The sequence below is a fragment of the Mesocricetus auratus genome, unplaced genomic scaffold, assembly GCF_017639785.1.
Source record: "Mesocricetus auratus isolate SY011 unplaced genomic scaffold, BCM_Maur_2.0 Super-Scaffold_100007, whole genome shotgun sequence".
NCBI lineage: Eukaryota > Metazoa > Chordata > Mammalia > Rodentia > Cricetidae > Mesocricetus > Mesocricetus auratus.
Window position 1 is genome coordinate 48,174,807 of NW_024429191.1, and position 21,798 is coordinate 48,196,604.

Consider the following 21,798-nt stretch of genomic DNA (forward strand, 5'->3'; position numbering starts at 1 on the left):
GAATCCTCTGATCTTAGAAAGCAGAAGTGCCAGGCATGTTAGCACAGTCTTGTAACCAAACATGTATGTAGTAGAGGGCTATAAATTTTCAGATAAAAACCTGGTCTCTAAAATGGAAAAAATAAAATTTCACATATAGGCAATCTAAAATGTTTTAAAAGACAAAACTTTCTTCCCAGCATCAAAAGTTTTTCTCAAACATTTTATACAATAATTTACTTTTATTAAAAGCATGGAAGTTTTGATCACTAAAATAATACATACTTATTTTAGAAAATACAAAATGTATAAAAAAGAAGAGTCACTCATAATTCTGCTGCTGACCAGTTACCTACTGCAAGCACACACTGATCCTCAGCACTCACACTTCTAGTCACGCACCAGCCCCAAAGATTCCATATGTTCCTAATAGGAAACAACAAATATATTTCTAAAAAATACTCAGTATTTTCACATGTTTCTTTACAAAGTGGCTTCCTACAAATCCTCCATGTTCCTAACCCTGATTCAGATGGAGACTACAGGGCATTTATTAAAATGAACGGTGAGAGATGGAGCAGAACAAGCAGAGAAGGGGCCTCATCTCCAGATGCCTCCCCTACTCCTCATGCTGCTAGGGGCAGGATGCCCACTTTTCTTCCGTGCAGGTTTTTCAGTCTTAGGGGCTGAAGCATGGCGCCGAGGAACAGCCTGGGAGGGGATCTGAGAATTGAGGGAAAGAAGAAAAGTCAGCATTACATACCCTCACTTCCCCACCCCACAGAGGAAGGGCATGGTGTGAAAGGCCAAACCAGTGAGCACCAGGGAAGGAGTGCACGTGCTAGCCAGTGGTGGATGTTAGCAGCGAGAAGCCGGGTGTGGCAGCAGGGCCAGCCAGGAAGTGTGGAGCACTGGGGGGACCAGTCAGACAGGAGCCCTGCCCTTCCCGGGTCCCTCCTGACTTTCCTCACCTCTTTCCGGGGGATCTCACCCAAGCGGGAGTCTGTGTTTCTTCTGGGGACAAGCTCCCCTTGACCATCAGCCCTGCCACACAGATCAGAGTGTGAGTGAAGATGGGGGAGACCCCCAATCCATACAGCTCTGCACACAAACTGAAATGCTCAGATGAGAGAGCACTCGTTCTGCAAACACGGGGCCTCAGGCTCGATCTCCAGCTCCCAAAAAGAGAACTGAGAACGGAATGGAGCTGGAGACAGAGGAGACTTCATGGGACCTAACGAGCTACTCCAGACCCAAGCTTCTTAAACGGGTACAACTAAACATGGAGGTGAAAAATTGGGAAACAGAAAAGGTTTCAGAATAAGGCACAACCAAACATCAATTGAAAATCAAGCCCCAAATGAGTCCAAGGTGTTTCTGGATGGTGTTGCATTGAGAGACTTCACTGCAGCCTTGGCTCTGAACACACAGCACGCATGCTTTACTCTGAGTCTGCCACCGCTACTCACTGCACACTGCCTCAAACCCCTGGGCTCTGACCCGGTCCTACTGCACAGTGAAGCGCAGTGTTCCTAGTGGACACACGAAGTTTTCTGCTCTCATAGAAACAGCGGTTTAGTTACAGAAAACAAGGACTGTTCCTGCACGTGTGCACCCAGATGCACATAGGAACAACAGTTTGATTGCAGAAAACAAGGACTGAGCATACGCTCAGGGTTAGAGGACAGTCTCCAGTGTCTCTCCTCAGGGGCTCTCCACTTTAATCTTTTCGTCTTTCTGATCTCACTGTGTGGCTGGCCTCAAACTAACAGAGATTCACCTGCCTCAGCATCCCACGTGCTGGGATTACAGGCCACCATACTTGGCTACCTTAGTTTTTGAAACAGGGTCTTTTATTGGCCTGGGGCTGAATGATTTGGCTAAGCTGGCTGCAGGCCAGTGAGCCCCAAGCTGCGGCAAGTGTGTGGTGCCACGCCCAGCTTTTCTGTGAGTTCTGGGGTCACACTCAGCTCTTCCCGGTACTGGGAGCACTTCACCACCTGAGCTGTCTCTCCAACCCTGTCATTCCTCATCATGTATTGAATTAGCATATCTTTGGGTTGTATTCACGTTTGATTTGAAAAATTGTTGTCTGAGTTGCTGTCTTCAAGTTTCACTTTAAAATAAAAGTCAAGGTAGTCATGCTCACAAGTCCCTCTAATCCCAGCACTTGGAAGGCAGAGGTGAGGCTGGCAGAGGAAGGTAGCTCTCCATGCCAGCCTCACCTATACAGCGAGTTCCAGACTAGCCAGGGCTGCACAGTAAGACCCTGTCTCAAAAATATATAATAAATAAAAAATAAGCAAATTTCCTTATGATTTGCTATGAATAAATGTTTGATTTTTTTTTTAAAGTCCTCAGGTAAAAAGGACCACAAGTGGAAAGTTTAGAAGCCCTTCACTAAGTAGGCAGAGCTCCTAGGATTCTGAATTTTGAGCTTCTGGATGATAGGAAAGAAAACTGGGTATAGATACAAAAATCAGCAGAAATGGGAGCAAAGAGCTGGAAAACTGCGAATCTACATGTCATCCCTCATCCCTCCACATCCCTCTCCCCCGGTAAGGACAAGAGCCTGCACTAAGTGCATACGCTAGGCCTGGTCACCTCCCAATCCAAATGCCTCCTTTGGATCTTCCTCTCCCTCCCAGGCTCATACCCGCCATGTTCCAGCCTCTTCAGGTAGAGCAGCAGGTCCTCAGCAGGCAGAGCGCCCCAACCCCGAGCCTGGTACAGTCGTAACAGCTCAGACACCTCCATCAGCTGCCGTGGGGAGCTGAGCCCATCTGGACCTGACAAACAAGTCGACCTTATTACCCAAGGGCTCCTCTCCCAAACTTCATCCCATTTCCCTAGGAATGGACCGAAGGAAATGAGCAAACCCTGGCCTGCTTACCTCTCTCTGGGGAGCCAGTGCTGAGACCACTGCCTTGTAAATGGGTTGAAGGAAGCTCATGGGCCCTAAAAAGACTAGATGCCATGGCTAAGGGAACTTTAGTTTTATGCACAGCAGGGGGAAGGCGTGGCACTTGAGCCGCTTCCTCCCAAGATGAGGCAGTCCGAGAACCTAGCAGAAAGAGATGCAAGAGTGAACATGGGATAAGCAGAAACCGGAACAAGGCTGGGCTTAGCTTGGTTCACACAGAGAGGCTCAGAGGCAATAAAACTGGGCATGGTGGCACACACCTGCACTCTCAGTGCCTAGGAAGTAAAGGTAGGGTGACCAGAGTCCACGGTCACCTCTGACTAGTGAGATCCTGTCTCAGAAAGAAAATGACAATCCTTTCTCCTAATAAAATTTTTCTATGTCATGGGTATTATGTAGTAAAAGAATAGTGAGTATGCTGGGCGTTGGTGGTGCATGCCTTTAATCCCAGCACTCGGGAGGCAGAGGCAGGTGGATCTCTGTGAGTTCGAGACCAGCCTGGTCTACAAGAGTTAGTCCAGGACAGCCTCCAAAGCCACATAGAAACCCTGTCTCTAAAAACCAAAAAAAAAAAAAAAAAAAAAAAAAAAAAAAGAATAGTGAGTATACTTCAATGATCATAACGTACTGTAGTATAATTATCTGGACATTTAAATGAATGCTTTTAGCTTTAGCTGTATTAATTTAGCTGTTACTAATACATTGTTTCTAACACTACAGGTAAAGTATAAATTAATTTGGAAATGGAATCCAACAAGCCAGGCACTGAGACTCACTCCTGTTAACCCAGTATTTGGGGACTAGGGGAGGCTAGTGCTGTGAGTTCATGCTGATTTACATAGCAAGTTTGAGACCAGTCTGGACTACAGAATGAGATCCTGTCACAAAAAGCATACAAACAACAATAACAAAAGAAATGGAATCCAAGTTCAGATACATACATACATACATACATACACATATATATATATATATAAACTCTCTACAGAAAACTACTGCAACCTTGTTTCTAATTCAGACTTGTTTTATATGTTAAGACAGGTAAAGTCTTTAGTAGTTAATGGAGCAGAGTCAAGTCCTACCTCCAAGCTCCTACTTCATCCTAGATTATCAATTCCCACCACTTCTAGGCCCAGCCCCGACCTTCTTCAGAGCTGGGACTCACCAGACTTGGGGGGCAACAGGTCAACAGAGGGGTTTTCGCTGCTCTGAGGCGCTGTTTCCAGCAGCTGGGGAAATAAGACAGGATGTGAAACCTAGGATCTGAGGGAACAGAGGTGTCTGAGGCTAGGGTGAGTGGCCTAAGTTCCAGAGGGGAATTAAGGACTAAGAATGAGATAAACCAATAGCTGGGATAAATAACTAGACCTGAAAAGGTAAGGAAGGGGCTGGGGAGATGGCTCAGTGATTAAAGTTCATGTTGAGCAAGCATGGGGACCTGAGTTCAATTCCCAACATCCACATAAAATCTAGGCACAACTAGGAATGGTGGCACATGCCTTTAGTCTCAGCATGGGGAGGCAGGCAGATCTCTGTGGGTTTGAGGCTGGCCTGGTCTATATAATAAGTCACAGGTCAATCACAGTCACATAGTAAGACCCTGTCTTTCTTTTTTCTCATTTTTCTGAGACAGGGTTTCTCTGTGTAGTCCTGGCTGGGACTCACTTTGTGGATCAGGTTAACCTTGAATTCACAGAAATCCACCTGCCTCTGCCTCCCAAATCCTGGGACTAATGATGTGCGTCACCATGCAGGGCTGAGGTCCTATCTTAAACAACAACAACAAAAGCCATGTGTGGTGTAGAGTGGAGCAATCTTGCAACCTCAGCACTTAGGAGGGAGGAAAAGGGAGACAGGCTAGTTCTGGGGTTTGCTGCCCAGTCACTGCAGCCAATCAGTAAACTCCAGGTTCAGTCAGGGACACTGTCACAAAACAAAACAAATCAAAACAAAACGGGGTTGGGACCCATAGAATAAAACAGCTGACACCGACTTCCAGCTCACATACTTCATGAGCACAAGTGCAGGCACACACCACATACATACATACATACATACATACATACATACATACATACATACAAACATACATACAAACAAAGGCAAGGAAGCCATCCAGACACAGTGACAAGCCTGTGCTCCCTGCACTTGGGAGACTGAGGCAGGAGGAACAGGGTTTGGACTGGACCCTAATCTAGAGCTAATGAGTTAGTAGGTAAAGAAAAATGGAGCTCTGGGTAGTTCTTACCTGCTGCAAAAAATTCTTAAGGCCTTCGATCTGAGAGGCAGGTGGTAGCCCTGGTTTTAGGGAGCCATCACCATCAGATCCAGGGTCTTCCTCAGGAAATGGTCGCTCTGCCCTGTGGTCAGCAGTGAAGGCCTCCAATGCAGAGAAGGGTCCAGCTGTAAAGAGAGACAGATGCCTTGGCATGCATGTGTGCTCTATATGGAAGAAGTCTCTCCATAAATGAACCAACCAAATGTGCCCAAAGAAAACCACTATCAAATGGAATAGTAGGAGCTGGAGAGATGGCTCAGTGGTTAAGAGCACTTATTGCTCTTCCAGAGGTCCTGAGTTCAATTCCTAGCATCCACATGACAGCTCCTAACTGTCTGTAATTCCAGATTCAGGAGATCCAACACCTTCTTCTGGGCTCCACAGGCACTGTATACATGTATAAGCAGGCAAAATATCCACACACATAATTTTTTAAAAAATCTTTAAAACAAATAATAAATGTGAGAGGGACATCACAAGCTGGGTGGTGGCGGTGCACGCCTTTAATCCCAGCACTCGGGAGGCAGAGGCAGGCGGATCTCTACAGAGCAAGTTCCAGGATAGGTACCAAAGCTACACAGAGAAACCCTGTCTAAAAAAAAAAAAAAAAAAAAAAAAAGAGGGGCATCACAGCTAGGAGCTAGGAGACGATGACACCAGTTTTAAAGAGCTAGAGAGGGGAGGAAGGGAGTTGTCTGGGAGATCGCACAGTTGAATTTTAAGACAGAAATGCAGACAGAAGCAGAAAGCTGTGGCACTTAAGCTCAACACAACTTTGCTGTAAACTCCTTAAAGGACACAAGCAGAAGATCCATTCTAGGGACTGGGGAGTAGCTAAATCAGAGTGCTTGCCTAGCAAGCATGAAGCACTAGTTTGATCCCAGCACCACAAACTGGATGTAGCAGTACACTCCTATAATCTCAGAATTTGGAATCAGGGTTCAAGGCCACACTTAGATATAATAGTGAATCCAAGGCAACCCCCACCTCCTTTTTTTTTTTTTGGTGGCTGTAAAATGGCTTAGCCAACAAAGGCACTTGCTGCCAAGCCCGATGACTTGAGTTTGATTCCTGGAACCCACATGATATAAAGAACAAATTAACCCCATAGTTCCACATAAATACCATGGTATGTATGTGCCTATATACATATACAAATAAACAATGTAAAAAAATTACTGTTTTGTGTGTGTGTGTGTACAGAGAGGCCAGAGAAGTGCCTGGATCTGCTTTACTCCTCTGGGACAGTCTCTCACTGAACCTGGAGCTACAAACCCCAGTGGTCCCCAACCCTGTAGTGGTTTGAATGAAAATGGCACCCATAGGCCCACAGGGAGTGGCACTATTAGGAGGTGTGGCCTTGTTGGAGGAAGTGTGTCGCTGGGGGTGGCCTTTGAGGTCTCAGATGCTCAAGCTCAAAGGTCTGCACTAGAAGTGAATCCACCCACTTCAAACCAAGCAGAAAATCTCCCACAGGTGTGCCCTCCATTCCAGAACTGTAGTTCATTCCAGGTATAGTCAAGTTGGCAACCAAGAACAGTCACCACAGACCTCCCCCCACTCAAAGGTTGAGGTTATCAGTGACGACCATGCTGGGCCTAGTGCTAACACAGCAAGAGCTCTTACTCCAGCCAACTTTCCTCTTCCGCTGTAGTGGGGACTGGACCTAGCCCTCAGGAGAGGAGGCAGGCATTCCGCAGTTAGCCACTATGTCAGGGTCTATTCTTTTTTTTCCTTGATAGGGTTTCATGTATCCCAGGATGGCTCAAATTCACTTTGCAGGGGCTAAAGAGATAGTTTAGTGGTTAAGAGCATTTGCTGTTCTTAAATAGAACCTGGGTTCAGTTTCCGGTACTTGCACTATGGCTTACAACCATCTGTAATTCCAGGTTCAGGGGATTTGATCCCTCTTCTGGTCTCCACAGGCACTAGGCATGCATATGGTGCACATATATACATGTAGGCAAAACATTCATACACATAAAATAATAAAAATAATTTAAAACCATCTCACTATACACTGAGGGTGACCCTGAACTTCTGACTTTGGCCTCCACCCAAATGAGGCAGTATGCCATCAGGCCGTTTTTGCAATGCTGAGGGTCAAACCCAGGGCTTCACACAAGCTAGGCAAAGTATCTACTGACAACTAAGCTACAAACCTCAGCATACTTTTCATTCTAAATCCACACTAGATTTACATGTTTCAACTACAAAGAAACCCTATTCATCCAAGTCACAGCGTCCTAAACCCGGGTGGCCACCAATCAAAGTCAGTTCATCAATAGATAAGCACCTGGATTCTTTAAATTGGACCTAAGAAACTATTAAGTGTCAAGAGCGTACGCTAGAGTCAGTGTCATGACTGGTCAAGTCCATAAATAAGCGAGGGTTACAAGAATGAGAACCCCTAGTATGAGGAGACAGAGAGCATGGCAGCCTTTACAGAAAGAAGCAAAGGTATATAGAGTGAGGCGGTCAGGAGAAACACAGTCCCAGAGAGGTAACACTGCCACTGTTGCTGATGGCACCCACTTCTGACTGCAGTTCTCAGTAAGTCCATGAACTTCTGTGATATCCTCTTCCCCTTACAGAATCAGTTTCTGGTAAGACACCAGAAGGGTGTAAGGGAAACACCAGTGGCTTCTGCCCTTGGTTACCTGCAGATGGAGTCACATCAGGCTTGGGCTCCAGGGGCTGGAAGGAGTTCTGGTTCTGGAAAGGGGGCCCCAGCAGGAGGCTAAGATCTGGGGAGGTGCTACAGAGAACAGAAGATGCTCCAGGCAGAACATCCCTCACTCCTCGGCTTTGCTGCAACACAGGTTTCAGGGCCACAGCCATTGGAGGCATGGCCCACATCCTCCTCTCCCCCTTCTCGGGCTCCAGAGCCCCAGGACTAGAGGGCTCAGCTGGAGGAGCCTGGCCAGGAGACAGAAAGAGAAAGCAAGCTCACAGCCTGGTACAGGCATTTGAATATTATCACAAGCTACCCAAATTCTCTTCGATGAGACTGGGTAACATCGAATTCTCATCAAATTTTAAACTGATTATTTTTCACATTGCAATTCTATTACCAGAAATTTTATCGATAGCATATATAATTATATGTATTTTAGTGTTCATTGTAACACTATAGATATAAAATACAGAAAAATCATTTCTGTATCCAGGAATATGCACTTGGTCACATACAAAGTTATACAACTGTAGGCAGAGGGTGGCATCTGGTGTGAGGGGGAGAGGCCGGGAGATGCTGAAGACAGCAGCGCATGGCTGCCACTGGGAAGCGACCTGGATACAGAGGGCTGGGCCCTGGGAGAGAATGGAGGTTACTTTTTAACAGTTTGAATTTTTGTTTTTTTTTTTAAGATTTATTTATTTATTATTTATACCGTGTTCTGTCTGCATGTATCCCTGCAGGTCAGAACAGGGCACCAGATCTCATTACAGATGGTTGTGAGCCACCATGTGGTTGCTTGGAATTGAACTCAGGACCTCTGGAAGGGCAGCCAGTGCTTTTAACCTCTGAGCCATCTCTCCAGCGCGAATTTTTGTTTGTTTTACCACTACATGTTACTAACTCTAACGCATTCTAGTCAATTATCACATCATAAATAAAACTAAGGGGTGCAAGACAACAAAGACTAGGAGTAAGGGCCCCTACTTCAGTCTAGGGCAGGACTTAACCATAGTGTGTGTGGAAGCCATAGATCAACCTTGAGTGTAGTTCTCAAGTATTCACTTTGGTTTTTGTTGTTGCTGCTGGGTTTGTTTGGTTTGCTTTGCTTTTCCTTTGAGACAGGACCTCAGGTAGCCCAGGCTTATCTTGAATTTACATAAAGCTGAGGACAACTTTGAGCTTCTGACTTCTGCCTCCACCTCTCTACAAGCAATTGTGCCTAGCTACTTTTAATTTATTTTTTAACAAGGGTTTTAGGGAATGCAGTCAGATCCTCAATCTTGCAAAGCAAGCACCTTACCAACAGCTGTCTCCTGAGCCTTAGCAACAACTTACTGTCATAATTAATTTAGCCATTATTCCACCACACTAGTATCACACATTCATTTATTCATTCATTCATTCATGTCTAAGTACTGGATTCACAGAGCTATGTACAAAGGACTGAGGTCAGTATGGTGAGCTATGGTCATGGAAAAGCAGTTTATCTGGGCAGGACAGCTATTCTCCGGGGCAATGCCTACCTGAGGGTTTGGAGGCAGGAGCGTGGTGCTGAGCAGCTGGTTGGCCTCATCCCAGTGGGCCTGCAGCATGGCTTGGAGCCTCTCTACCAGCTCTACCCGCTGCTCCTCCAGCTGCTGGTTGCCATTCTTCAGGTCACGCACTCGAGCTTGCTCCCTTGCTAGTCTGAAGAAAAGACAGCAGCTGGGGAGATGGCTCAGTTGGCACCTGTCTGCTGCAAAAGCCCGAGGACCAGAGTTAGGATCCCCATGGAAGGGCAGGGTGCAGCAGTGCACATAGGGAACCCCAGTGCTGGGCGGTCCTAGAGATCCCAAGTGCTCAATGGCGAGACAGTCTAGCCAAATTGGTGAGTTCCAAGTTCAGTGACTCAAAAAAAAAAAAATTGACCTCTTGTCTAACATCACCCAAAAGAACATATCCAAACACATACATTAAAGAGGCGACTTAGGGATTTTAAGGGAACAGAGGCTTAGAAGACATAAGCCAGGATGCAGTGTCAGACCTCCAAAGTTATTAAGGATCAGATACATCAGAGGAGGCTGACTGTCATCCCCAGTCTGGGCTTTACCCATTAGAGGAGGAGTCCACGAAAGACCAGTACCTGAGCTCATAGTCCTGAGCCACCTGCTGCTGCCGCTCCTCCCGTTCGGCCATTTCTACCTTGAACTGAGCCAGCTGAGTAGCCAGTTCTTGCTGGTGCTGCCCACTGAGTTCCTGTAGCTGCTTCCTAGGAAGGCCCAGGTGAGAAAGAGACACTAGAGACAGGAGATAGCACCTGGGGGCTGGAGTGGGGCTCGGTGTCTAAGAATGTGGCATGTACGGCTGCTCTTGCAGAGGACCTAAGTTGGGCTCCTAGCACCAACACTGGGCAGCTAACAACTGCTTCTAATCCCAGCTCCATGGGCCCAACTCCCTGTCTGGCCTCCACAGGCATCTGTACTCGACTGCACATACCTAAACACAGACACAGTTTTAAACAAAAAGGTGTGATCACTGAGAAAAAGACAGAATTGTGTAGGTAAGGAGAGATGTGGGGAGCCAGACCAACGCAAGACATTCTCAGAGGCCCGATGAAAGCATGACACACACACACACACACACACACACACACACACACACACACACACACACACACACGGACACGGACACGGACACATTAGTTCTGTGTCCTTGTCCCAGAGTGGACTTGGCAAGGCTTGTCTAGGGCTGGAGCCAATGTCTCCCCAGAGAGTCAAGGTTGTAGTTTCTGGGGACCTGACTCTTCCCCCTGGGCTGTGGTTATCAGCCCTTAGGCAGCTGTGTTTGAGGGATCCTGTGTTCTCTTTATCAATATTGTCTGACTTAGCTCGCTGATGACTTTGCCACCCCCCCCCACAAAAAGTGTATAAGATGCTGTACTTCCTTTTTTTTTGAGACAGGATTTCTCTGTGTAGCCTTGGCTGTCCTAGAACTTGCTCTGTAGACCAGACTGGTCTCTAACTCCCAGAGATCCACCTGCTTCCCAAGTGCTGGGCCACCACCACCCAGTGATGCTGTACTTCTTAATAAACTTTCTTGGCATAAGTCACCAGCTTATGCAAGACCTGCTAGTCCCAGCTAGTACATTTGTCTTCTTCATTTTTCATTCCTGGTGTTCCTACTTGACACCTCATCATTAGAGACCCTTATTCCAGTGGGTTCAGGTTAAGGACACAGACAACTGCAATCACCTGGCCCAGCCACAGCACAGGGACAGGTAAAAACAAAGCTGATGCTGCAGAATGGCTTCCCCAGAGACTGCAGTGGGGATTTATGGGAAATCAATAGATTAGCTGATAAGTTTGGTTTGGTTTGTTTGCGACAGTCTCACTACAAAGCCCAGGCTCATCTTAAACTTGCTCCTGTCTCAGCCACTCAAGCTGGGATTACAGGATTGTAATCCACGTCCACTTGAAACTGACATAACAGAAAGCATTTCCACCAAGCTTGGTGTTACATATCTTTAATCCCAACTCTCAGGAGGCAGAAACGGACAGATTTCTGTGAATTCAAGGCCAGTCTAATCTATATAGTGAGACCCTGTCTTAAAAAAGAACAAAAACAAAAAAACCAAAAACCAAAACAAACAGAAGCCCTCCCAGAAGACATGAATGAGGGATAGCGTGAGAGAAGGCTGGGGTAGGAAGGAGGCTCATCATAACTGTGAGCAGCACACTTCAGCACTGTCCCAAAAAAGGAGCTGGAAACGCTATTGTCCTGCCCCTTCTGGGAGAGAAACCCCATGTGCCTCTCCACAAGCACTTCATGAAACTCTCCCAAGAGGGAGCAAGATCTTACCGACGGAAAGCATGCTGGGAGTCGCACTGGAAGAGGGTAAACGGCTCTCAGCACATGGGCAGGAAGCTAATGACTTGCTGCTGCCACAGAGACACTATCTAAGTCCCAAGTACCTGTGATGGTCCCTGAGGGAGGCAGCCTGTCGCAGGCTGTTCTCTTGAGCCTCTGCCAGGCGCTCGGTCACTCGCTGCTCCAGCTGTACAGCCAGCTCTGACTCCATCTGGATCCGCTGGCTCTCGTACCGGGCCTAGGAGTGAAGGAAGAGAGGTCTGACTGTCAGCTCAACCCTGTTTGAGCTTAGTCTTCTAAGCAGTGATAAATATAAACAAAGCCAGTACCAACAAGCCCTTATCCACCTTAAGGACGAAGAACAAGAAATCCGCCTCAGAGAGTGACACAGGTTCATTCCCTGTCTTTACTGAAGCATGAGACACATCATATATGCACACGAAAGTAAAAATGGCTTTGGACAGAAAAAATAGACATATTAACCCAAGGAAACATTAGAGCAATCTGCATTATGCGTCTGAGGTAATACATGAGTTACCTCTACCTGTACCCAGGAGGCATTCAGTCAGTCATCTACAACTGCAGGCTTCATTTTCTCCCCTCATAGCCTCCAGCTCACTGGCATCTGAGGGCCACTTCACTCCCAAAGACCTCAGTTCTAATCCCACAATGGCTATTTCTCCAGGTACATCTTTTATGATTTCACTGGACCTCTCTGTGCAAGCTCTGTCTCGATGGTGCTCCCGCGGCAGAACCTCTCTATCATTCCAAGTCTTGGCTGACTTCTCTGTCCCTGCTGCCCTTCAGCCCCGCCCGCCCTTCCTTCTCTCTCCTGTCTGCCGACATTCGGGCCGGATTATTCTACGGGTATATGATAAACTTTTGCCTCTAGACATGCTTTTTACTACATTTCTTAATTCCCAAGTCTTTTACTTTATCTTGATCCTTTTTCCAAACTTCAAACCCATATACTCAAGCCAGGTATGGTGGCTCATGCCTCAATTCCAGCACTTGGTAATCTGGCCTAAGTTAAGGCCAGCCAACCAGCTACCTTGCCTAAAAAAATAAAAATACAACAAAAAACCCCATGTACGCCAAAACTTCATAGCTGTTTCTGTATATACCTTGACAGAGGCGTACATACTAGATTTCCCGACTTAGTGGCACCTCTCTCTGCTGAAACTCCTGAGCTACACTATGAGACTTGGAGGGTCACTCTTGACTCCTCTTGCTTGTTTACTCCCCTGACTGGTCATTTCATTCTACTTTTTAACTGGCTCTCAGAAACTCTCTCACTAGCCCTTAGCACACATTTTACACATTAAAACAGAGGCCCACAATGGTCGGAACTAAGAGTGTTCCCAAGGCGGGGCTCTTCAATGTCGGATATCCCCGTGACTGAATTTCTACTATTCCGAGGATTAGCTAACTCTATTAGTTCCCCCACTGCCTGCTTTTTGTATGAAGTCTGACCAGGACATAGCCACACCCACTATTTTACATACTATCCAGTTACTATGCGTTATAACAGGACAGTTGTTACAACTGAGAACACAATCCCTACCCACAGAGTCAAAATATTGACTCCCTGGTCCTTGGCAGAATTAATAGATGGTCAGAGTTTAACTAATGTGAACTCAAGATTCATTTGATGCGCAAGTTAGGCAGAAACGGTTCTTTTTGACCATGTGGATTTTGTCTGCAGGTACGTCTTGGCACCATGTTGGTGCCTGGTCCACACAGAGACCAGAAAGGGGTGTTGGATCCCTTAGAACTGGAATTACAGATGACTGGCAGCTGCTATGTGTGTGCTGGAAATCGAACCTGGATCCCTTGGAAAAGCAGCCAGTCGTCTTAACTGCCAAGCCATCTCTCCAGCCCCAGAAAGATTTTTGGGTATTGCTTTAACCAGTACTGGGAACTGAACTTGGTTCACTCTCAAAAACTCATGTGGAAGGAAAAAGTTGTTTTCTGACCTCTACACACATGTCATTGTACATACTCACCGCCCCACACACATAGATACCACATATACAATGATAAATAAAAAATTTTTAAGATAAATAAGGTAGGGGCTTGGAGAGAGGTTCAGGAGTTGAGAGCACTGGCTGCTCTTCCAGGGGACAGGGTTCAATTCCCAGCACCTACATAGCAGCTTACACCTGTCTATAACTCCAGTTCCAGAGCTTCTGACACCCTCACACAGACACGCATGCAGGCAAAATATTAATGAACATAAAATAAATTATCTATTTTAAAAAGGATACATAAATTAATGATAAATACAAAGCAGACCTTTACCTGTTGTTTAGGTCTGACAAAAACTTTCAACTGCTCAGTCAGTGCACACAGTGAGTGGGGTCAGTGAACTGAATGGGGGTGGTCAGTGCCTGCAGTGAGTGCCTGCATCTCTTTAAGAGCAGTCAGTGTAAGGGGAGGCTGCAGTTGGGATGTATTATAAGAAAACAGTATACAGTATTTCAGATTTAAACCAGTGTAAGTTAGCCTACATTGTGGGAAACTGTCCTTCCATGAGGAAATAGTGGTGTTTAAGACAGAATACTACTGAATTAGAGCTGGGTGGTGGTGCACGCCTTTAATCCCAGCATGAGGGAGGCAGAGGCAGAAGGATCTCTGAGTTCAAGACCAGCCTGGTCTACAGAGTGTTCCAGGACAGCCTCCAAAGCAATACAGAGAAACCCTGTCTTGAAAAAAAAAAGAAACCCAAAACAAACAAACAAAAAAGAGTACTACCAAATTAACCAGTGATAAGTCCCAAAACTTCCACAATTCCCAAGAAGTCTCTGTATGTGCTCAGAGCTGCTTTCCCAACTACAGAAAACCCCTAAGAACCGTCTGCTGCTCACCTGGACCAAGCTCATCTCCAGCTGCAGTGCGTCTCTCTCTCTGCGGACTGTGTCCAGCTCCCCTTCCAACCGCCGCACTTCAGACTGCAGCAGCACCAACTGCTGCTGGGCCTCCCGGGCTGCCTGTGCCTCCCTCTGGCTGTTCCCCTAAGGAAAATCTGGTCTCAGTGCATATGCCTCACTGCCTAATTCCTAGTTACTGACTCCAAGTCACACTCCATCCTTCCCTCCTCCCATGTGTCCTGTTTCCCCGTCTCTGTTTAATGTCACTCTTTGGCCTGTCATGTGTCTGTTGTCCCCAGACTTTCCTACTGGTCCTCAGCTCCCAGCTTTCACACACAACTCTTCATTCTCCATCCTTGTTCCCTACTAACCTCCATACTCTGGCATCTCATCCTAGTCAGTAATTCCCCAACATGTGTTTCCACTTCCCAACTCTTCCGATTGCCACGTCTACCTTCTCTCTTTCCAGCTGAGCCTGGCCTTCCTCTTGCAGTGCCTGAAGGTGTTCCTTCAGCTGGTGTTCCTGCTGGGTCCAGGCCTGCCTTTCCTCTTCTAGAGCAATTTGAAGGGCTTCTAGCTTGCGGTGCTCATTGAGCTGCCCAGCCAGAGCCTCATCTCGCTCTTCCTGGAGGGCCCGGCACTGCTGCTGCTCCACCTCCAACCTCAGAGTCAGAGCTTGCCTTTCTTCTTCCTACAGCCCCAGGAGAAAGCCAACTTCTTTAGTATGTCCTCCAGGGACCTGGCAAACCACCCCAGACAATGTGAGTGCCAAGGATTATGGCCACTAAAACCTAATGGTTGACTAGCTAACAGTATTATAATACAGTAGGCAGGAACTCCATCCCACAGCTCTCCTGCAAGGAATGCACACCTGGTACTGTAAACCTAGCAGAAGCCCAAGGCTTGACAGTTATAGGTCCTGGGGGAGGGACATACCTACTACTGCTGTCTTGCTAAATGTACATGATGTCAAAATGTCTTCTAAATATTCATGTTTGAGGGTTGGAGAGATGGCTTAGTGGTTAAGAGCATCGACTGCTCTTCCAGAGGATCTAGGTTCAATTACCAGGATCCACAGTGACTCACAATTGTCTTTAACTGCAAGTCCTGGGGGTCTGAAGCCTTCTTCTGGCCTCTCTGAGTACCAGGCAAGCATATGGTGCACAAACATACATGCAGATAAATCAGCCATACATAAAGATTTAAAATTCATGTTTATGCACATATATTTGGCCAGAGAAGGCTCATTCTGCGTGGGCAGCACTTAATTTGGGAATGAAGAACTGGAGACAGTATTGCAAGTGAGTGACTAGTGAGTGCTAAGTCCTAAATGGGGGCATTCATATCATTGTCAACCCCTCCTAAGGCTCAGGAAATGTCACCAAGAGGGACAGGGTGGGGTGCTGTCAAATGCTGTCTGCTGAACACGGCGTGGCACTTGCACTCATGATCACAGCAGCCACGGTCACCCACATAAGATCTGTGTGTAACCAAGCCAGCAAGATCAGTCAACAGTGGGAAAGGTAGAGCCAGCTGCACTAAGTGGGTTACCCCAAAAGGGAAGGAGACATAGTGAAGGCCCTCCGGAGAAGTAGAAGGATTTGGGGTCCATTTATCAAGCCACATTGTTTATATGTACAAGATTGGTAAAATAACTAAGTAAACAAAAGAAGATACTCTATTTTAAAAGCAGACACACTAGTGTATAAAAGGCTTTTAGCAGTGTCTGGCACCTAGAAAGTACTTAACAAATAGCTATCAATATCATCATCATCATAAAAAAATCCAGCCTCCTCAGAAGCTGGTCAGGTGGCTCCTCCATCAGCACTGTCAGATGTAGCTGTGAAGACACAAGCATCAGTCTACATGTAGCAAGCATGTGTCATGAAAGCCACAAGTTCCAAGCCTGGCTACTAACTCCCATAGGTATTCATGTGATCACTTCAGCTCTCAGACTACCAAAGAGTGTCATCCTACACTGTTTTAGGCTGCATAATAGACCAATTCCCGCACCTGACTGAACAAAATCACGTAGGAGTTTCTGAAACCCACAATATAGCTGTTGAATCAAAGCCTCGAGGGTAAGAGACTGACGGAGCAGCTCAGTGGTAGAACTCCTGTCTAGCATGCATACGGCTCAGAGTCCAGGGGCCTCTGGCTTTTAAAAGCAGGGGAGAGGTTTCTAGAAAACAACGTGTGTACGTGTGTGTGTGTGTGTGTGTGTGTGTGTGTGTGTGTGTGTGTGTTTGGAGATAGGGTCTCCTGGTTGGCCTGGAATTCTCTATATAGACCAGGCTAGCCTCAGATTCACAGAGAACCGCCTGCCTCTGTCTACCTTCAGAGTGCTGGCATTGAAGGCCTGAGACACCACGACACCACACCCAGCTCCTCAGATGGGCTAAAGGGTAATTTTTAATAAGGATATACTTTTCAGTCTCAAATTGGCCGGGTAGCAGGGCTGCCTTCAGCAGACTCTCGAACAGCTATTACAGAACTAATACTCTGAGGGTGTGCACTGCCCTAGTGCCCCTCGAATTACACATGCCTCTAGATCACCCCAACAGCCACAGGTCCCTTACATGACAGACTACCTCCACTGCCATCACCCAGCCCGCATTCTCACCAGTGCCTCTCTTTCCCTCTGCTGTAGTCTGGTTCCCTCCTGCTCACGAGTCAGGGCTTCCATGGCTTCAGAAAGGCTTTGTTCCAGGCGGGTTACTGTCTTTCAGGAGAAAAACAGAGCAATGAAAATGCCTCTACTTCAGGAATGGTAAGCAAGGTGAGCCTGAGGCCCCCATGTTAACTAACGGACCTATGGCACCAAAGAGAAGACGGAGTGAAGTCGGGAAAACTGGGAAGCCAGCACTACTACAAATCTGACAGGAGGTGCGGTGAATGTAGAGGGACGAGGATGAAGAGCAGCAACCACAAGGAGACGCCAGTCTTCTGGGAACCCTAAAACCAAAGCCATTTCTTCCCATCTATGGCCTAGACGCTAATGGCTTATAAGCCAGGTCACCGACCTCCTGCTGCTTGCTTCTGGTGAGTTCTGCTGCCTGGCGCTCCTCTTGAAGTCCCCGCAGCACCTCTGTCCGCTCAGCCTCATGCCGATTCCAGCCCTCCACCACTCGAGCCAGGGTCTCAAGAAAGGTAAGTAAAATGGGATTTCAAAATCATCTCTTGCCTTCTTTTCTACAGTCATAGCCACGTTCTTCTCCCGAGTCAGAGGACTGTCCATCTCTCCCTGCTGTCAGCATGCACACACAGAGGTTACAGAGTATGATGGCTCACGCCTGTAATCCCTGCACTTGGGAGGCTGAGGCAGCATGGCCAGAGGATGGCCACTAACAGCTCAAAGGAAGACTATATAATGAGATCCTACCACCCCCTCATTAATACTTCCACAGTGCCCTCCATGGAGAGACCCACCGATGCTTGCCACCCTGTCACCTTATCTAGTTGTTCAATCATGATATCTTTCTTGCGGTCAGCAGCCACAGCCACAGCTAGCTGTTGTTGCAACTCTAGCACTCGAGTCTGCAGGCTCTGAATGTGGCGCTCACAATGCTGGAAAGAAACATGAGGCTTATGGGTGCTGCTCATTCTTATTGTGAACACAGCACCAGACATTTCAGCACCCTTAGGAGAAATGGGCTAGAGACAGGAAGACTGGATACCCAGAATGGAATTGTTTGAAAAGGAAGAATCAGGAATTCTGGAGCAGAAACCTTAACACCCATGACCTCCAAACAGTTTCTTCTACTAGTTAGGTAATGGTTGTTAGCTTCCATGCTCTTCCCTTTCCTGGATTTCCCACAAGCCATTTGGCGAGGAGTGGCAGCATCCTACACTGCAACTCTAAGGAGCTCAGTGATCACAAAGCAGAGAGCCTTTTATTCATGGCCCAGCATTTAAAATGACAGGGAGAGTTCCAGAATTGACAACCAGTGACTCTGCCTTTTCTTCATTCTTGTGCATCTGTCTGTCCCTCCAGGCATTAAGGCTGGCAGTCATGGAGGAACAGATTATCATACACCCATAGCTCTAGAGCTCTGTGCAAGCCAGTGAAGTTCTTATCCATTCAACAAACACGGAATGGTTTTTTTTTTCTTGTTAGTTGTAGTCTAGACCTTAGAGAGCCAGTGCTCAATGGGACATGATACTGAACCTTGAAGAGTTTAGATTTTAGAGGGCAGAACAAATAAGATGGGTATCAATGATACGCCGCTGAAGGGAACCAGGGATCTGATGATTCTCTGCAGGGAAGGTGACACACATTACACAGGACAGTCACTGAGGGTCTTTCTGAACGCACCCTGGAGCACAGACGCAGCCTGCAGGCTCAGAAACTCTCAGCCCCACTTATCCACCCAAGGTCCCTAATTTCTAATGTTGCACTTGCAGAAGAAAGCCTTTGTCTCTCACCTTGCGGCGGGTAAGCTCTGAGTCCAGTGCATCTCTCAGCCCCTGAAAATCTGGGGGGTTGGCAGGGGGCCCTGGCCGAAGGCTGGTATAGCGGGGAAACAACTCTTCCAGTGCCTGGGCAGAGCTGGATGGAGATAGGTCTTGCAGAGGCCGGGTGCTGAGCAAACCAGATAGAGAATGTCAAAACTCAGAAAACCTCTGAGATCCTTCTGTGCCAGTTTATACATCAGAAAACCAGGATCTAGCATGGGCAAGAGACTTGCCCAAAGTCATAAACTGAAGCTAAATAGAGCCATCAACAACAGCACAGAGCCTTGTGATCTACTCCTGATGGTCCTTCCTCCATATCACAGCCCCTAAAATGAGGTTTATTAGCAGCAGAAACAAGTGTATTTTTCATGGGGAAGGTGGACTAAGTAAGGATAGAGAGAGCCAAGGCCTAGACAGCTACTGTCCAGGTTCCAGAAGGAAAGACAGGAAAAGATGAAAACCCATGGCAAGCTCATCCCTCGGAAGAAGCAAGCAGTAACAGGGGAATAAAGGCCAGTGAAGCGCAAGAAGCCAAGGCCAGGGAAGGAGACTCACTTGAGCAAGGTGGCTGTGCTGTCACTGTCAAAGGAGTCCTCTTCCCGTCTCTCGGAGCCAGTTCCTGGAATGAGGGGAGCCCCTGCTTGCAGTCCAAAAGACCCCAAAGTAAGGAACAAGTAGGAACAGGAAGAGAGTCCATTTGAGGAAAAATGTCCCTCCCCTCCCCAGACCTCTTTCCAGAGAATGGGTGCTTTTTCTTCTCAAGTCTCACCTCAGAGGTCTAAGCTCTCGCTTCCCGTCTCCTGCCCCTACACCTCAGCTTTCCTCTAGAGTGCTAAGGAAGGGGCGACTTACGATAGGTGGCATCACGTGAGCTGTGGAGCATGGTCTGGAGCTGACCCCGAACACTTTCCATCTCAAAGATATGCTTAGATCCATCCTAAGGGGATAAGCCCACAGAAGTCACACTTAACCTGCGTAATCTATATTGTGCATACTGCCAGGGTAGAATTTCATATAGGCCTTAGGAAATTGAGGAAAGCAGTTAAAGATCTTAACTTTGAACCCAAACCCAAATGTTTACAGAGGCCAGAAAGGAGACTGAGTGACTAAAGCAGCAGGTATAAAACAAGGCTAGCGGGGACTGCTGCCAATCACAGAGCAAACGCCTCGTCTGAAGCCTGGTGCACCTTTTCTGTTGGATCCACACCCTGGAAAACCTAACCTGTCTGCGGATCAGTGGTGCCCTTTCCATTGGTGTGCCTGACTACCTTCTCTGGAGCATGTATTTTAGTGACTTGAATGCCACATTTTGAGCCATGCAATCAAAATTTTGAGCTTTACATATTTTGCTGCTATCTTGAAGTTGCCTCAGTTCTCACCAGAGTCCAAGAAACCTAATCCCCACTCCCAAGACACCAACCTACTCTACGGTGCAGATGTCTAAAACAAGCAAAAACAAAGCAGTGGGAACCATCACAATTTGCCAAGTTATGTGGTTTCATGGCATTCCCTCACACACATCTTCTGTGAGATGAAAACCCGTATACTCAGGAGATAATTTAAATCTAATAATAGATTTAAGTCACAGCACAGCTAGCTTGAAAGCCCGAGAGTCTAATGCTTTCTAATACCTGAAGGATGTCCGCCGCACACCTCTCTCACCTTTTTCTTCAAGTTGTTCTCCAGTCCAACCGACAGGCTGAGACTCAGTTCTTGAGCCAAGCTGTCCAAGCCCTCGTTAGGTGGCGAGGTGGAAGCTAAATACAGCTGGGCTCGGGCCGTGGCCTCGGCCTGACGGCTGAGATGCAAAGAAGTATAGAGCTGGGAAGTGACCTCCGAGGACACCTGGTTCAACCCAGGAGGCTCTGATGAATCGCTCAGGAGGTCCTCCGGCCGCAGAGGTGAACTGGGGCTGGTAGCTGCGGTAGCCATGCGCAGTGAAGGGACAACTGGACACAGCAGAAAACTGGGAACCCCTGGCTGTTTTGAAAGTCTCCAAACTTGTGGATAAGTTCACCGAGAAGGAACCTTTAGTGGAACCTCAGTGCTTCATGGTTGGAGGTGTGTCCACTGGCTCCGGAGGCCACGGAGAGGGCAAAGACATTCCTTTTCTCGGAAACCACAGGCTTTCGAGGTAATGGACAGAAGACCTGCAGGGCAACGGCGCCTCTAAAGTTCCTTCCTAACTGGAGTGCTGGAAGCGGCAGGTCAGTTTCGGCACCCGCTAACTGTTTCACACTCAAAATGTGCAAACACAGACTCCCAAACCAAAGCGGGGACAATGTCTATCCCTCAATTGGTTTTGTGCGGAATGAGGAGAGACTTCATTGCCACAACACCACCCTCCCGCCTTTACTTCTTCTGTTCCACCCAGAGTCGATTCCCTTGTATTCCCCCTCCAACCCTTCCTAGTAAAAAGCCACAGCAGAGGTACGCAAGAATTCTTCCCAACTCCACCCTAAAAAAATCTCTATAAAACGCCCCACCCCACCCCGCACGGCCCGCCTGGGATCCTCTACTGCGACCACCCTGTTCTGACTACTCTGAGCATGCCGGTCCCTGGTTTGCCAAGATGAAGAGGACCGTCTCCCTATCCCATAACCTCGACAGAGAAAGACCAAAGCACCCCCTTCCCAGCGCCGTACTCCGCTCTCAAAACCGTTGGCAACCTCCCGCCCACCGCCTGCAGTCCGGCCTCCCACGAGTTACGTCACCCGCCCGCGAGAGCACGCTCCCATAACTCACTGGGCTTCAGAGCTCTGAGTGC

General features: G+C 47.5%; 1 protein-coding gene across 5 annotated transcripts; it reads right to left on the minus strand.

Annotated features, from left to right (window-relative positions):
* Positions 1 to 201: 201 nt before the first annotated feature.
* Positions 202 to 21,729, minus strand: Cntrob (centrobin, centriole duplication and spindle assembly protein). 5 transcript variants are annotated; one of them, XM_005067563.4, is made up of 19 exons: positions 20,694 to 21,728; positions 19,884 to 19,968; positions 19,587 to 19,650; positions 19,002 to 19,158; positions 18,027 to 18,143; positions 17,600 to 17,716; positions 17,200 to 17,298; positions 15,031 to 15,267; positions 14,574 to 14,720; positions 11,811 to 11,944; positions 9,983 to 10,108; positions 9,384 to 9,546; positions 7,841 to 8,099; positions 5,151 to 5,305; positions 4,068 to 4,131; positions 2,873 to 3,043; positions 2,636 to 2,768; positions 951 to 1,023; positions 202 to 702 (listed from the first exon to the last, which is right to left on the minus strand). In XM_005067563.4, the coding sequence occupies exons 1-19, from the start codon at positions 20,961 to 20,963 to the stop codon at positions 580 to 582; spliced, it is 2,694 nt and encodes an 897-aa protein (XP_005067620.1). In that variant the 5' UTR covers positions 20,964 to 21,728; the 3' UTR covers positions 202 to 579. The 5 variants fall into 5 exon arrangements, 4 of the variants coding, with proteins under 4 accessions (XP_005067620.1, XP_005067619.1, XP_040604877.1 ...); XM_005067562.4 differs by having other exon boundaries at positions 19,587 to 19,668; XM_040748943.1 differs by having other exon boundaries at positions 19,587 to 19,671.
* Positions 21,730 to 21,798: the final 69 nt, after the last annotated feature.

What these genes read in the sequence shown, in the direction of transcription:
- Cntrob (XM_040748943.1), bottom strand. Translation starts at nt 20,963, where the DNA reads ATGGCTACCGCAGCTACCAGCCCCAGTTCACCTCTGCGGCCGGAGGAC. An exon ending in AGCACAGCCACCTTGCTCAA is followed by an intron (nt 19,159 to 19,586) that starts GTGAGTCTCCTT and finishes TGGTTTGCTCAG; the next exon opens with CACCCGGCCTCTGCAAGACC. An exon ending in TGATGTGACTCCATCTGCAG is followed by an intron (nt 5,306 to 7,840) that starts GTAACCAAGGGC and finishes CTCTCTTTACAG; the next exon opens with CTGGACCCTTCTCTGCATTG.